Here is a 17,006-nt window from a genome sequence, read left to right on the forward strand (position 1 = left end):
AGGATGCAAGTTCTAAGCTCAGTGAAATTGTTTAAGTTACCAGAAAAAGAAGTTAGTCAACTGTTGGATCTTCTATAATTCTCATTTTTCTGGTAAAGCGTTTCTGGTAAACAAGCTTTTCAGATAAGCAGATTCTGTCCTTCACATTTTTAGATTAATTATCTGCCCAAATCTGTAGTTGTGGTAGGAAGAGGAAAAACAGCCTTCCTGCTTTATCTTATTCCAGTAAGTCTCAACTTTCAGTGAAATAGTCCAGATGTGTGCAACAGTATTTCTATACCTGATAGCTAAATTGAGGAAAAAAAGGGAAAAAATAAAAAGCTTTATGGCTTCTATTAATTCATGTTTAGGCAGAAAAAATAGTGAAGTTGACTGTATCCTTTAAGGTTTTTACATATTTATAGAATATGAATTAGGCTCACATAGAAAGAGTTTTCTTGAGTCAAATTTTCAAATTTGAGCATATGGTCTTCAATGCAAGGTATTTATTGGTTTAAAGGACTTGAACAGATCAATCTTGTAGCTATTTGTATTTAAATTTTAAAATCCTGTGTTAGAATATGATGCAGGCATCACCTGATTTTGTCAAAAGAAATGCTCATTATGACCCTATTGCTTCCATTGTTAATGTTGTAGAATGGAATCTAAACAAATGGATAAAAATTACTTATTACCTCTGTAAATTGAAAGTGACTTCTATTCAGCCATGAAAGAACTGTCTCCTGCTAATGACTTTTGGTTCATAACCCTGATTCCTCTTGAGAAAAGAAAAAAAAAAAAATTGGCAGTAAGTTTTTACAGTGCTCTATTTCCTAAAAAATAGTTACAAAATGGATTTCAGTCTTTATTCCTTCACTACATTTTCTTTCCCAGTAGGAATTGTAACTGTACTAATGATAATCTTACTGTGTTGTTCCTGCTGAAAGCTCCAAACTTTGTGTGTGGCTGCAGATGTCTTATGTCTGGTTTTACAGTGGATTAGACCCAGTGGAATTGCTTCTGATGGACACGGTTAGAGACTGAAGTCACACTCTTACACTGTACTAAATTTTATTTTGGGAAATATTCTAGGTTATTTTTGGACTTCTGTACCAAAATCAGGAGAAGGTTCAAGTTCTTTCCCATCATTCTCCTTCCCACAATGTTCATGTTTCTTTTCTTTCTAGCTCATCAGCTGTTTTGGCAATGGCTTTGCTTTTGTTTACCACATCAAACAGGTTGTCTACAGTCATCTGCTTTGTGTCAACCGATAAGTCTTCCAAAAAGAGAGAAATTCGTGGTGCCAGTAAAACAACAAAAAAAAGACAATATTGGCTTAATTCTGTTCTGTCTCACAATGCTCTATATCCAGAAAAGTTGTCTGAAGTCAATGGAGTTGGTCTGATCTATGCCAGGCTAATTGGGAACAGACTTTGGGTTTTGAGCTGGGAAAAGTTGACAGTAAATGCTAAGGGCGACCGAAAGGAAAACTTGCAGGCCTTTTTCATCCACTTGGCAGCCTTTTTCCAAACTAAATGTATTGCTTTTTCGCCTGTGGTTCAAAACAAATAAGGATCCAAATCTGCTTTGTGTTAAAATAGTTTTCATGGAGAGCAGAGCCCAGCCTGATGTGCCTTTTACTAAATAAGTAAGTAAAGAAGTTGATAACAGCTACTAACCAAGAAAGGCTGAAGGTTGATTTAAAGGTCTGTACCTGCTCCAGCATACTTTAAGATGCCTGTCCTGACCAGCAGCAGGTCTGCTTTGCTAAAACTTCTTTCTCTTACTATGATGGCGTAGAGCATCAATAAGCCTGGTGGAAATTTCGGTCCTGTTAACATGATCTTTTAAATGCTGTGCTGGAGGTACCTCCTAAGGTTCTCTGCCTTGGTCCAAACTGAGTGCTCTCAGTCTGTGGTCTAGCATGCTGCTTCTTATGCAGTAGACTTTTAAACACATTCTTTCATGGGTTGTGGTGTTTGTTTGTTTTCTTTTTAAAGTAAAGCTAGCCTTTTCCAGCCACACCATGGATAGAGTCAGGGTAAAATGCAAGGAGTGGCATGGGACTTGCAGTAGATTTATGTTGTTATTGTATGCAGGGATTTCTGGCTAAATAAGCATTAGAAGGCAAATTTCTGTCTCTCTTTTAGTCTCATCCTGACTGGGTTTCAGAGAGTGAAAGGCAGCATGTTCAGAAGTTCTCAGTGCTGTCTTCAGCATGGCATAGCTTCTCTGAGTTCTGTACATCCAAATCAGAAACAAGTGCTCCTCCCAGTTTTTCAAATTAATGTTTCAGGTTTTGCTGTGCATTTCCCTTTCTTCAGTACTGCACAGAGACCATACTCATCTCTTGTCCTGGGTTTCCCATCAGAGCTGTGTCAGCCAGACCTTAGCAAACATATTCAAGTGAGCTTCTGGGAGATTTACACTGACACCTCTTACCTCACTTAGCATTTAAGTGAACAGCTCCATCACTACAGAATTAGTTACAGGTCAAAGACTGAGGTTTATGAAGTTGTAAATAGCTAGGATTAGGTATTTTCCTCTCTTTACTAGACTCTGCTTTTTATTTCCATAGCTTTGATTTGTTTTATATTATAAAAAAAATCACCAAAGAATTGCTAAGATTGATCTTATAGCACTATATATAACATTCAGCTAGAGATAACCTGGCCATGGTTAGAACTTTCTTTTCAGTATTCCTGTGTTTGAACACATCTAAAAAAATGAAAGAACTGATTGCCATCTTAAGAATTTACCAGAGTGAAGCCTGCATTCTGCATCAGTGACCAAAGCTGGCTTTAGTAAGCTTTCTCTTAGTAGACCATGAGGCTAAAAAGATATGAGGAAGACCAACTGTTCAGGTCCACCTGCTGCTTCCAGATTTTTCAATTTGAAGAAAGCTGGCCTTCAGGAGAGCAATATTGATCAGGTAAAAACAACAGAGAAGCAAACAGGGAATATGTATACATTAACTTGGCTTTTTTTAGGGTCCTGGCTGGAAGCCTGTTAGGACTCTTCCTCTGAAAGAGTAGCACAGGGAATTGCAAAGTTTCCCACACATTTCTAGGCTAGCTGGACACAGCTCCGTTGCACAGTGCACCCTGTGCTCAAGGTCTTTAACACCCTTATGGTCCTAGAAAAAACAAGGGAAATAGTTGTCTAAATAAAGGAAAGCTGTGCTGAGAAGTGGTAAGGTCCTGTTTGTAAGAAAATGCATGTTTCTGATGTTTGAGGATTGCCAAGATGCAGGCAGAGATCGTGATGCTATTTTGGTTTTACCAGAAAACAATGAATACAGCTGAGCCTCTGATGCTAAGCATTTTTTCGGGTCAACTTTGGATTCCTGATGAGTTTCTAACCAACAGCACAGACCTTAGTTTACTTATTAGGCCCTGATTAACTGATTGTTCAAATTGCTTCATGCAGAGCCAGGACTGCAGGGTTGTTTTTTTTTATTATCATGGTTTTCCATGTGTTCAGACATCCCACACCATAACTAATCTTTTATTTTTCTCTAGCATTTACTATGGAAAAATTCTAGTTTTTGTCATGATATTTCAAGTTCTGGTGACTTTCCACAACACTATATGAAAATATTTGATTGTATAAATACTTAATGGGTATAGATCAAAGATACAGTGGTGGGTGGGTTTTATTTTATTTTATTTAGGATCTCTTAGAGTTACTTAGATCTCTTAGAGTGTCAAATATGATGAGTGGTATATAGGTATGAAACAGCAAAGTGGGGAGACTCAGCATCAACATTTGTGTAAGACTCAGGTTGTGACTACTAAAGGCCCAGATGAGAGAAGTTAATTTCTCTTTTATTGCTGTAATAGAAAGAAACACGTTGGGATTTTTTTTTCCTTGATGTTTATCTCTGGTTCCTAGTTTTTGATATTTAAAACAATTAAGGCATGAACTTAGATAAAGAAAACATCTCCAGGATAAACCTGCAGGCACATATCTGTGGATGTGAATCTCTTTAATACATGTACATACACATAGACATACACATATACATATGAGCTATATATACATATAGCTCATATATATACAAATTATATATATATATATATACACACACACATATAGCTCATATACATATATATATACATACTAGCTTGGGTGTGCTTTGACATTGAATGGCATATAATCAGTTATGAGAGAGAAACTAACTTTTCACAGTTTGGTTGGTATGGGTGAAAATGAAAATGGAATATAAAAAAGAAGAGGTTTTGGAAAGATTTATCTATTAAATGAAATGAAATGGCTTGGTGAGGTGGCCAAGGTAGTGTCTGTTCATAGCATCACATCATTGCTGTCAAAGATTTTATTAGTCTTTGACAGCAATACCATATAAAAATCTAGCCTGCTATTTTAAGTTTGGAGCAGGAGAACACATTAATTTCTCCTCTGCTGGTAGGATTTGAAGCGTTAAGTCAAGCAGATTCTAAAGGTGAACCCTAAAGTGTGAAATTTTCAATCTTCCTCTTTGTAAGAATATCCTGGAAGCTCCCATAAGGAATGCAGTAGAGGAAGATACATAAGATAGGTTAAGAAAAAAAATTGTAAAGCCATACCATAAAAAAAAGGACTGCATTGATGTATAGATAGGGATTAACCCACTATTGATCCAATAAGTAATAATAACACAAAAAAAATTAAAATTTACAACTTGATGAGTATTTCAGGTCCAGGTCCAATTACTGTTTCAAGATGATATTAGCTTTTTTTTATACAAATTAAAACATCTCTGTAGGTGTGTCAGGTTTTCTAGTAGGGATATTCTTTTCTGACTGCATGTCTTTCTGAAAGGAAACGTTTTATGCTTGGTATACATGCAGAGTCCAGTTAACAGCAGTGCACTTTGCTGTGAAGGCAATGGAAGATTTTCCTATTTGAACTTCAAGAGGAATCAAGAAAGCACTGAACTTTAAATAGATTATAGCTGCATGGCAAATGAAATTACAGCATGACTTAGCCTAATTATTTTACTTTGGTTTTTTCCACTGTGTGTTTAGCTTTCATGGGCTACCTGAGGAAATGCAATGCCAAACCAGGGCATGAATGCATTTCTCTGGATCTGCATGGTAGCGTCTTATGCACTGGAGTGTACATGCACTAGAGAGTTCACCTCTCCAGTGTGTTCCCAGTGTTTGTAAACATGATCCTCTGAGAACAGGGAAGGTTTGTTACACATAGGATGTGATGGAGAAGGGGAAAAAAAGACAGCAACTTGGTAGGACACCATTTCCCTTTGAAGGGTCAATAACAGTGGCCTTCAACTGTTAACCAATATGCTCTTCCAAGCTGTGAAAAAAACATTTCTTCTCTCTTTCTGTATATGTTTCAGTATATATTGCTCCAAATCATTATTCTGTTTCTTTATCTCTCTGCTCTTAGAAATGTAAAAACAGCAATGCTGTTTAATGATCAGAGAGTGACTCTTGAAGTCTTTGCAAAGCCTTGCCAGTATCTTAAGCAATGTTCTGCTGTCTTGCTCTGCTTTGATGTGTCCTATATAAACCAACTGCAACAGTTAAATAAGTCTGGAGGCATTGCCTAGGTATTATTTAGTTGTGAAAAGCGGTTGCTGATCATAATTTAGGGATAAAAAAGTAACAGGAACCTAACGATAAAAGACAGATATGAAGGCATAGTGAGTGCATGTACTTCACAGCATTTGACATTTCCTCACCTTTTTGTCTGAACTGTTTTCTTTATTTAGGGCAGAAATACCAGGGTCATTTTCCTTTTGATCTTTGTAATTAGTCACCTTAGTCTTCCTGTATGCAGAAGGTCAAATTTTGAGGCTTTGTAAGTACATTGTTATCCATATAATTTCATGTAATTTCATCTTCACATACTTGCACCATCTGCAGTGGAATAGAAATAGGTAGTGGGGTTAATAGGTGGTTTCTTTAGTTTTATTTTTAATGGAGGAGGAAAGTGTATTGCCATATCTTTATACAGACTTATAAATGTTGAATTTGAATTATTGCCACTTTTAGCTTTCATCTAAAGGACTAGTTGAATCTGTTTTGGCAGCTAGGATAGAAGAAAGGAAGAAGCAACAGAAGTGTACCAAAGCATTTGTTTATTTTACAAGGATTTAGGAATTGGGCTATGAATTGTGCCATCTAAGCTATAAAAGTGGAATTGAACTCATTAATTGAAGAAAATGGCAAGCAATGGCAAGAGAAAATAAAATTACATCCACTCTGACTTATATCTTTTTTTGATGGAACATTTTTCACTTTCTCTTTGTTCACTTGGAGTTCAGGGATGCAGCTGTGCACGAGGTAAAACAGGTCAGAGGTTTGCAGGAGAGAGGGTGGAAAACAACCTTGAAAGGAAAATTTGTGAAATCAGCTGTAGTATGCAATTTAAAATAATATTGTGAAATGGGTAATGGAGGTCTTCTTTCACTGAATGTGGCTTGTTGTCCATAGAATCATAGAATGGTTGGTGTTGGAATGGACCTAAAGATCATCTACTATATCTCATGAGTTAACTTCTATGTGCATTGTATGTGCTGACCAAAGCCTTGGTAGCCTAATTGTGGCAAGATGATAATTTTTTCCACTGTTCTATATTCTGGTTCATTACTGGTTAAATTCATCCTGAATTAAAATGATTTGAAGCATATCTTACCTTTTCAAAATTACCTTTGATACCAAGCAAAGCAGAATGTATCTGTGCTTATGCTTATTTTGTTGGTGTGGGTTTTTGTTTGGTTTGGTTGGTGTTGTTTGTTTGTTGTGGCATTTTTTTGTTCCTTCAGCACAGCCTTTGAGTTTTCTTCTAGCTCTACCTTTGGGATTTTTTTGGAGGTGTGTAGTGAGAAATTGGTGTCTCTGCAAAGAGATTGGAGAGAGCCTGGAGAAGGCAGAGGCTACACAAAACCTTGTACACATTGCTCAGCTCCAGGGTCCAGTGGGATAGAGAGCAAGTTTTGGTGCTTTGAGTTCTTGTGGGCTAAAAGCCATTGTCTTCAGAGTGCTCTTACTTTTAAAATCATCCAACTGTGACTTGGTTAGGTGTGTGTGAGGTGCAAGGCCTGGCATCTCAAGGACTCTGCCTCTGCCTTCAGCTAAACTTGTAGAGGAGTCCCTTTCTTATAATTTCCTTTCATCAGTCTGAATTTATTAGTGCTTTTCTCTTTGCAGCTTTGAATAGCTATTTAATATCAGATGGGCAAGTTTTCATTCTAAAAAGGAGAGAAGTTAATCCTTTAGTTCTAAACCCTTTGTCAAGATTTTGTTTTGCTGTCCTAGTGGTTCTCTCTCCATAAACTGCATTTTCATAGTTTTTTTCAATATACGCATTAATTTAAATGTCTATAAATACTTCAATGTCAAATTTTAGTTGAAACAACCGAGGAAAACCTGTGCTCTCGAAGATGTTTGTTAGTTGCCATAACAAATTATATACTTTATAAAGATGGGGGGGGTGTGGTGTGGTTATTTGTTTAGGGTTTTTAGCCTGTAGCAGTAATCCGTTTTAAAGATGAAAATAAACAGAGTGATTGTTTTGAAATTTGTTTTCAGTGCTAGAAAGCTTTTGTTTAAATATTTCTAACCTGATACTTTTATCATGGAACTCAAGTAACCCAGGAACAGCCTTAAGGTTAGCTGAATATATCTGATCCTTCAGCATTAGCTGCAGGCCTTCCTCCCACTGGATAAATATTTGCCTTTTGTAAACTGGATGGATTCCTCTGCACTACTAAAAACCATGCTGGCTTCTGCAACCTCATTTAATTGGAAACCTTCCTATGCGTCCTTTTTTTCTTAATTTAATTCCACTATTGCATTAACTCCAAATCTGCATCTGTATGTGAGAGTGACAATGAGCTTTTCCACACCATCCCTTCTCCACTGCATACAAAAATGAACACATAACTCTGAACAGTTCAGATGAGTTCACAAACCTGTCTGCTGTGTGTCTGAGCATCTGACTCTAGTTAGTGTTTTCCCATTTTGATAAATATTCACAAGGAAATTTTCCTCTTCTACCTTTTAGGAAAGATTTATTTAGCAGGTACTACCTGTTTTGTTGGTCAGAATATCTATTCTCTAACAAGACTGAAATTACTACCATTGTTGCTTTGGTTGAAAGAAATGCGTACATCATTCCTGCCTGTGAGCTTACCCCTCTACTCTGATCTGTATCTGAGCCCCCTTCTGGGGTACTCAAGGACTCTGAAATTGTGAGTTTGGTTGCTAAAAGAGTGTTGAGCATCTCCCCTATGCAATCACTTATTTCCTTTGTGCAAGTTTCCTTTGACCACATTGGCTCTCCCAGATTGCAGAGTGTGCCCGCCTCTGTGTGCACTGATCATCTCTGCTACCAAGTCATACAGAGCCAGATCCTTCCTCTGGCTTTTCCAACCACTTGCCATGTAGCTGCTGCCCTCCTACACTTAATATTAGCAAAGGAAAAGAGCTCTCCAATCAAAGTTTCTTCTAAGATTTTGACCTGGAACTCAAGGACCCTTGAGGAAGGAGTCATTGGCCTGACATGACAGAAGAATGATCACTCTGGAATCTTGAAATTTTTTTTTCAGCTCCTTTCTCTGTGCTGTGTAAACTCCTGTTATTTTAGCCATACCTTCATAGGGTGGAATAAATTCTCAAAGAACTCTTTCAAATTTATGAGATCCACCATATCAGATGAGTATTTCACTAATGATTTGTGGCATTTTGAGGCAGTTGAGGAGAGAAGAAATTTTGACATCACCGATATGGAATCCTGGTGGGAGCTTTAAGCACAGCAATAATGGGGACACTTGTTCATATAAGCAATAGCTGTGCTGCCAGCATTACAGGATGCACTGTGCTCTAAGGAGCTTCCACAGAGCTTCATGAGTTATTTCCCAAATCTGAGTCCTGTAGGACAAGCATATACAGAAGTTTCCCCTCACAGGAAATAGCAGAGCTTGAGCTAGTAAGAAGGGATTATATGAATGCTCCCTGGTTCAACTCTTTCTTTTCTTTTTTTCCAGTAAATGAGTAAAGGTGTGAAAGTTCAGAGGTGTCTGTGTAAGGGCAGTATATATTTGTGGGCAGGACAGGGAGATGACGAGATGACAACTGAGATGGTTATGTCATTAAGCCACTTTAGGAATGGTTGAAAGTGTTTATTCTGTAAAATTTTTGCCAGAGTATTGGAAGAGTTCCAGGTGCTGCCATTTGCCTGGTTATTCTGTAACTAACTCCATATAAATGCAACAAATTTTGGATTGACCCTTTGCATTGCACTCAATGAGTTCATGATCTCACACTGTAAATATTCAGTATTCTTATAACATGGAAGCTAATTCTAAATGGAAAAAAATCCATAGAGCATGCCTTCAGAATCAGAGGAAAGAAAACCAGCTTTCAGGAAAATGCAAGGGATATGAGTGTCTTACAAACTGCATTACTGATTGTATGTTTTTTTCTTTTTGCATGGAGCATAACCTAATGGTACATACATCATTAAATCAAGAGAACGGTATCAACTGCAAATGCATCTTCCATGAGTCTGTTGGTTTGGGAAGGTGAAAAGCATTGATATGAGGGATGGGAGGCAGACAGTGTAGCTTTTTCATTATGTTTAATATAGTTTTCCTATTTTACTTTTGTGGTTTGTATGTTGTGGAGGCTTTATGCATGACTTACACTTCTCTTCTGCCAGAATTACTGCTGAACTGAAGCCTGCTTTGACCATAGTAATCATTCTATTGAAATAACTCATGTACTGGCATCTGATAACTTAAATATTGCTATTTGCTAATAGTCCTGAACTGATTTAGTCTGTGTTATTTCTAACTCAGTGGTTCACCCTGTTCTGTTTTCCAGTTGAGCTATTGGTTACTTAGCAGGAATGTTTTATTTGGGTTAATTTAGGAAGCGTGATGTCCAGTGCCAGCTGTCCCATGCCAGCACAGTGTGTACTGTCCTTTAGGCCAAAGAGACACAACTTAATGACTAATGAGTTGAACATTGCTATTGTCATGAATGTTTTCCATTAATGCCTCTGCAGGTAGGGCAGCTGCAAATGGAAACTAAAGCTCATGAAAAATCAATGGCAGCTTTGAATCTTAAAATAATAGTAAAAAATGTAAATAGGGGAGAGGATACCAGTTTTATATCGGCAGCTACCCTTGTGCAAACACATACTTAGCAGGAAGTTTTAGGTGGCTAACATAACAGGCCCATAACTCCCTCTTCATCAGTCTCTTCCTTCCATTTCTAACTTCATTGCATTTATTTTCCTGGGGACTCATGTTGTTTTCTCTTCCACCTTCTTTCTTTCCATCCTACTGCATGACTCTTTCCTTGGTCTGACCTCAGAGAGGACGAGTATGAAGAGGAGGAGGAAGAAGAACAGCCAGTCACAGAGCCCAATACTGAGGATGAGGGGGAGGAAGAGGCCAATAGGCAGGTCAAAGCCAGGTACCAGGATTTAGCATTGTCCCCCCACCTTTTCTTCAGGCTCTGGCGTGAACTCACCAGCACAGTGTGCAGTGGCATCCACCTTTTCACTCACATTCCTTGATCACCTGATAAAACCACCCCCCAAGGAAATATTTTTGCATTTAAAAGCTTTGGGGAGGGGGCTGGGGGGTGGCAGTGCTAATGGAAACACTCAGTTATATAGGTTCAGTGCACTATGAACTGTCTGCACTTACCTTTAGGTAATGCTCACAAATTCTAAAAGCTTTAGTGAAAAGCATAACTTTAAGCATGGTTTGGTTTAACTTCTTAGTTAAGGCAATGATGAAACACTACAATGCTTAGCTGAGGATGTTGCTTGGTTTCTTAGGTTTTCATCCCTATCTTCATATTACTACCTTATTAGGAATATCTGTTGCTATGCAGTAATTTCACTTTTTTTGAATGCTGCCTTAGATTCCATATAAGTTTGTTCATGTTTTAATAGCAAAGAACTACTTTCAGGCAAAACTGATATACATGTGTATATAATATATATATATATATATGTATGTTATAAATGCCTACCCATCTGTGTATAAACATATATAAGCAAATCACCAATCAGTATTCTTCATCACCTATCAATACTCTTGTTTAAAAATTTTCCACTTATTTCTGAGATATATATATATGTGTTTGGTATTTGGCAACTTGATCCTAATAAACTTGATCCTAATAAACTGAAAGCAAGAAAATACATTCTTTGTTCCGGACAGACATTTGATTTAGGTTGAATTATTTGGCTTTGCAACTCAGCAAATGAGATTGGATTTTTTTTTTTTTTTTACATAAACCACATTCATGCAGACACTGTACAGCACAGAAGGAAGAAAGGAAACTGTTTAATCTGTGAGTTCCAAAGAAAATACTGTACTTTTGTTATTACTATCTTCCAGTCTGCAAATCTTGCCAATGGCTGCCTGAAATTTCAAAATTAAGTGATAATTTCCTCAAATCTGATTCTTAAAAGTCAAAGCTAAGACAGAAGTTACTGGTAAATCTCATGAGTATACTAAAATACTGCTTAAAAAAAGTGAGGAAGAGCCTCATTAAGAAATGTGAAGAACATAATATGGTTTTAGGTCATTGGTCTTTTTAAGATAATTCTCTCTTTAAGATAACTGGGTGATATTCCCATGATTTTCCTAAGTACCTTCTTTCACTGTCTCTGTAGCATAAAAATAATTATCTGTAACCTGGCTATTCATGTTAGATGCTGTCAGGTAGGACTGGCCTTGCTTCAGTGTCTCCTGTCAAGCACAGCAGGTGCAATAGATTAAGGTTTCCAGATTTTCCATTGTGAGAACAAGTAATTGGTATACACCTGATGATTAACTGCATAAGATCCCAACATATCTACCATAAATTGTGGTTTTGTTGCCTATGCTGTCCCAAGCCTATAGTCCTCAGATAAGGACTATGCCTTCCTTGCTGGTTGGGGGATTGCAGAAGTGGTCTTGGGAGAATGAAATCAGCCATGTCAAATGATCCAGGCCAAAGCCCATGCACAGTGTTTATGCTGGAGTTCCTAGTGAAAACAGACACCCTGGAGTGCAGATCCCATGGCTTTTCACCTGCTTTGTGCCTTCTGTCACTCACCAACATCTGCCTTCAGTAGGGCAAAGCAGATGTGTTTTCTATTTTCTTTGATGCAAACTCTGCAAGTCTCTATGAAAGGCCAGCATGGAATCCCGACACTCAGAGAAATCAGAAATTAGTGCCTTCATACCTAGAAAAATATCTGGTAAGGTGTTGCTTTTGAGATCATTCTAAACTTGAATTTTGACAGAACAGTGCTAACTGAGTACTTTTTTATTTTCATCTTTGTTGGATGAACATTTTTAGTAAAAAGATCAGATTCCCAGGGAGGATGATAGTCAGATATCTGGACTTGGAGATCTAGTCAGATATCTGCAGACTGTATCTTGAAGCATCTGTGCTCCATGGAGTATTTTCCAGTGTGTGCAGTCTGCTTTGTACTGCTCTGACAATGTTTACAAGCTAACTTTAAATATATGAAAATTGTTCTGAAATTTGTGTGAAAAGGTGTGAAAATGCTCACAAAAATTAGTTCTGAAGCCTTTAGATTAAATCTCCTATTTTCCTTTAGAATGAGTTGCTTCTTTTCCCCAGTATTTCCAACCCGAAGAAGAATCCCACTGGGATACAAAGATGTGAGTTCTCTTTAGTTAAAAAGATGTGATGATTGTCTACATTTTGGAAGTTTTTGTTTGTCTGACTCTTCTTCATTTTTTTCCCTTGCAAGTGAGACTATCTGTGATCTCCCTTCATCCCATTTTTCTCTTCGCTTCCCTTTCTAATGATTTTTTCCTCCTGCAGTGTGGTTCCAGATGTGCATGAGGTTGTGAAGGAAAGCTTTTCACAGTGCTCTGACTCTTCAACTGTCTCCAGTGCCATTTCTCCAGCTGAGAGGCCTCTCACCAGCTCTAGAGCAAAGAGCTTTTCTAGCAACTCCTCTTCTGTGCCTGACTCGTGTGTCTCTCATCATAATTCTGTCCTTTCATCACCATCTTCACCTGCAACAGCATTGCTGAGCTCTCCCCAAAATTCCTCAGCCTCCATTACTCCAAAGGCATCTCCAACAGTGGAGAAATTACCTTATGTACCACACACTCCTTTTCACCTCTTCTCCTATGACTTTGAAGACTCTCCAGCATCTGTGAAAGAGAAGGAAACAGAAATGATGAGGGAAAACAGGTAGATTTTAAATAGCTAACAGTAATTTTTAGATAAATGAATAAAAACCTTTCAAGAATTTTACAGTGCTAATAACACTACTCTAATGTGTTGTATTATTTCCAAAACATACTGTACTAATTTTAGCCCTGTAAGCCTGTATTTTGATTTGATATTATTCTGCTTCCAGGTCTGTAGTTAATAAATATCCTGGCCTCCTCTATAGAGCAGTGGATAAATAACCCATGATTTGGGAGATCAGGAAAGGAGCACCATTTTGCTCTCATTTACAACAATGTAATTTGCAGACGTTTTCATGAAAATTAATGGAGCTCTTCTGCTATAAAATCAAGAGAGGTCAGATCAGCACTTGAAATTCAGGGGTGAAGTCCTGGCTTCAAAGGCTGAACTGCCAAATCCTAAATTTGTTGTTTGATTACAGTGCATGTCCATTTCATGTGCAATTTCAGCTCATGCTTGTAATAAGAGATCTATAAAGATAACATAGTACTCAGAATAGACAGTTTTATCTCCACAACATCTGTTGAATTTACTTGTTCCTCATATATTTATCTTACTTTTTAACTTTAATTTCCCCATCCCACCACTCTAAAATAAAACAAAAATATACTGCTTTGTCTCATCTTTTTTCAAGTAAAAGAAATTGACAGTAAGTAGCACTAAAAACAGTGACAGAGAATCAGCTTGAAAAGAGGTTGATCATTTTTTGCTGTCTCTTACAGTTGTCAGTGTTATTTGAATTAGGTGCTGAAAATGTACATTTATATTGCATGCGTATTTACTTTTTCCTCTCTCCAGCAGTCCTTCTGAGTTTCTGCATGTGAACAAATGTTTTGATTCTTTTGATCCTTTTAATTTTTGATCTTTCTCTCCTAATAGGTGGGTGTGTTTTGTCCCTTTCTCATTTTTCTGAAAAGCCTGTAAATCCAAGTAGTCGTTGGCAAGTGACTTAGTTCACATCTTTTTCCTTTACCTACAACTTGAATACTGGAATTCCTCTAAATTTACATTTTCCTTGATAGGTGCATTTTTCCCTTAGACCTCTCACACTCATTTATTGGTCTTCAGTTGATGTTGCTGTTGTACTTTAGAGAGTAGATTCCTAAATACCTCCTGTTCCTGCAATATTTAGTATTTCTGCAGTGATTTTTTTTGTCCTCTGACCATCTTTTCTGCTTCCATTTAGTATAGAGGTTCACGGGTGGGGATGGGGATTCATCTGGGTTTTTTGGAGGAAAACAAGGGCAAAGCCCGTACAATTTGTTCAGTAACATGACCATAAAAGAGGAAAATGTCTTGAGGGCGAATGCTGCTGGATAAAACTATTGCATCTACACTCGTACATGAGACAAGAAGGGAAAATAGAAGCAATAACCAGTACCAGAGAAGGTTAGAAAGATAAACTTTGGGCATACAGATTTACCCCGGTGTTCTGGTCTTGCCTTGCTCCTATTCCAGCAACTCAGTGTTTCTCTAAATTTGTTAGGATGTTGTGTCCAGACCTCTCCCTCTGAATTTGATTTTTTAATTGTGTTGGTCTGACTACATAGGAGGTGCATTCCCTCCACATTCATGAGAGTTATCTTTGGACTAATTAAAAACCCGTGGTCTGAAAAAGGGTTCTGCTCTATGTCAGCTTTTTCATGGGGCAGAGGAGAAGAAAAGGACATGTAATGGTTGATAAGAAGGTCTCTTTGCAGTTGATGGAAATGGAAATGGAAAAGGAGGTCTCTGTGTCAGGAACATACCAAATGAGCTCTGAGTTCTTAACAGGACAGTGGAGTTTTCTCATCACTCATTCAGTACAGGCACAGTCAGAACATTTCCTGGGCTGAGCCTGTCAGAGAGAAGACCCAAGCTGGGTCTGTGCTTCCAGGGAAGCTCCACACTGTCCAGTTACACAGCCTCCAGTGGGCCACTGTCTCCACTTTTTAGTTAGTTTTCTTCTAGGGCAAGAAGGCCTAGACAGCAATTAATTCCTGCAAAATTCCTTTTGTGGCTCAGAAACATGCATGTTAGAATTTTTTTCTCCAAAATTATTTCCCTGTTGCTAGTCAGTATACTGTCTCAAAAACAAATGAGGGATGGGGGGTGTTTTCTAAAGCATTAACCTGAAATTGCTGTTCAAGAGGACATGTTCTCTAAAGTGCCATCCCTTCCATTGTAAAAACACCTAGCTGAAATATACTCTGATTTTAATGTGGGCCTTGGCAGGCAGCAATGCTGTTGAACCCTAAGGAAAAACTTGAAACTTTGAATGAAATTTTGCATGGCTAGATGAGTGTGCTAAATGGAGCTGAAGGAAACCAACCAGGCTTTTCAAATAAAATCGCTGAGTGAAATTACTGAGTGCTGATGTGTGCGAGGGAAGAAGCAGCAGAGAAAAGATATGGTGAAGGAGGATATATTATATCTTATGAATTATAATAAGGAAAATTATGTTGCTCTATTACCTGAAATGAATTTTGTCATTTGGATGAGTTGATCTTGCAGAGTACTGATCTTCAGAGCACCATATGCTTTCCATATGGGAAAATGGCATTGTCTGTGAACAGTGTTAAAGAGAGAAATATTAACATTTTCTCAAATCAAGAATCTTTTCTTGACATGCTGTTTAAGTACAATAGTTAAAAGGCACAGCAAAGCAACACAAGTGCCTTTTCTATTCAGTACAGGAGTCAGGATGAAAACGTTGATAGAAGGGAGTCTGGGGAGGTGGCCATTCCAGGAGTCCTGGAAACAATTTCTCTTTGATCAGCAATCTCACATTGAAGTGAAGCGAATTTATGGGGTTTTTAATGGAGAGAAGGGCTGATAGAAATTTCTAAAGCCATGCTTCCAGAGACATGTCTTTTTAACCATGGTGATGATTTTTTACAGGTATTGTAAGAAATGGCTCATAAGCTATTAGTTATGTTGGGAGAGGGGAAAGGAAATACTGCTGGCTTTAATTGAAAAGAATGTGGTGCTTTTCAATTTAAGATGCAAGCATTTCCAAGTCATGGATGCCCATGTTCAGATCATGTCTCAGGAGTGCTGCTGTTTTCCTTAATTTTAGTAGATGTGTATACTGTTGTCTTGGGCTCATTTGATCCCTTTTCTAATGGCTGGATATCAGCTCCCAAAACAGCAAATAATTCTGAGTAACTGAGCAGTAATTCAAGTATTCCTATTCTGTCACTTGGGAGGACCATTCAAATCTCTCATTATTTTCCTTACCAATACCTCACTGATTCATCATGTATGTTCACGCCATGGTTGATATTAAGAGTAGATGATTGGTTGCATATTTGGAAATAGAGCAACATTTTCAGAAGGTGAATGTTTGAAAAATTCTGGAGTATGGTATCACTACCACCCTGTAAACAAGAGGATTTACTGTTGCATGCCTGTTTGCTGACGGATTTTTTCTGTCTCTCCCTTTCTCTTCATTTCTTCCCATTTCTTCAGATACAATAGCTATGGCAGCAGCTCTTACTCTTCTCCACGACCTTACGCTGGTGTGAGTGCCCCTACAACACCTACTACTCGTTATGGGACAACTCTGTCACCACCTCAGGAGACCAAATCTGACAGGTTTGTAAATGAATCAGAGTTTTGGCAACAGTTCCTTTACAGACAGAATGAAGGAGATAAATGTAAGCTGTTCTGAATGAGTACTGGAAATGCTTCTAGCCAGATTCTTTCTAACTTTGGGAAAAAAATGGAAAAAAAATCTAAATGTGTTCATTTCCCACTCATTCTCAAATCTTTCTGTCTTACTTGGTGTTAAAGGCTGGATGTATTTCCATCCCACTTCTATTTCTTCCACTTAAATGG

At 37.8% G+C, this 17,006-nt stretch overlaps 1 protein-coding gene across 4 annotated transcripts in view; it reads left to right on the forward strand.

The window, feature by feature from the left end:
• The window catches only part of FHOD3 (formin homology 2 domain containing 3), a 374,768-nt gene that overhangs the window by 265,480 nt on the left and 92,282 nt on the right, over positions 1 to 17,006 (forward strand). For 2 of the 4 annotated variants that reach the window (XM_053946675.1, XM_053946704.1), the window contains exons 11-13: positions 10,326 to 10,427; positions 12,810 to 13,187; positions 16,638 to 16,763. In XM_053946675.1, the coding sequence (XP_053802650.1) occupies positions 10,326 to 10,427; positions 12,810 to 13,187; positions 16,638 to 16,763 (606 nt within the window). The remainder of the gene's footprint in view (positions 1 to 10,325; positions 10,428 to 12,809; positions 13,188 to 16,637; positions 16,764 to 17,006) is intronic. The other 2 variants (XM_053946685.1, XM_053946696.1) reach the window with 1 other exon arrangement.

Source organism: Vidua chalybeata, chromosome 1, assembly GCF_026979565.1.
Source record: "Vidua chalybeata isolate OUT-0048 chromosome 1, bVidCha1 merged haplotype, whole genome shotgun sequence".
NCBI lineage: Eukaryota > Metazoa > Chordata > Aves > Passeriformes > Viduidae > Vidua > Vidua chalybeata.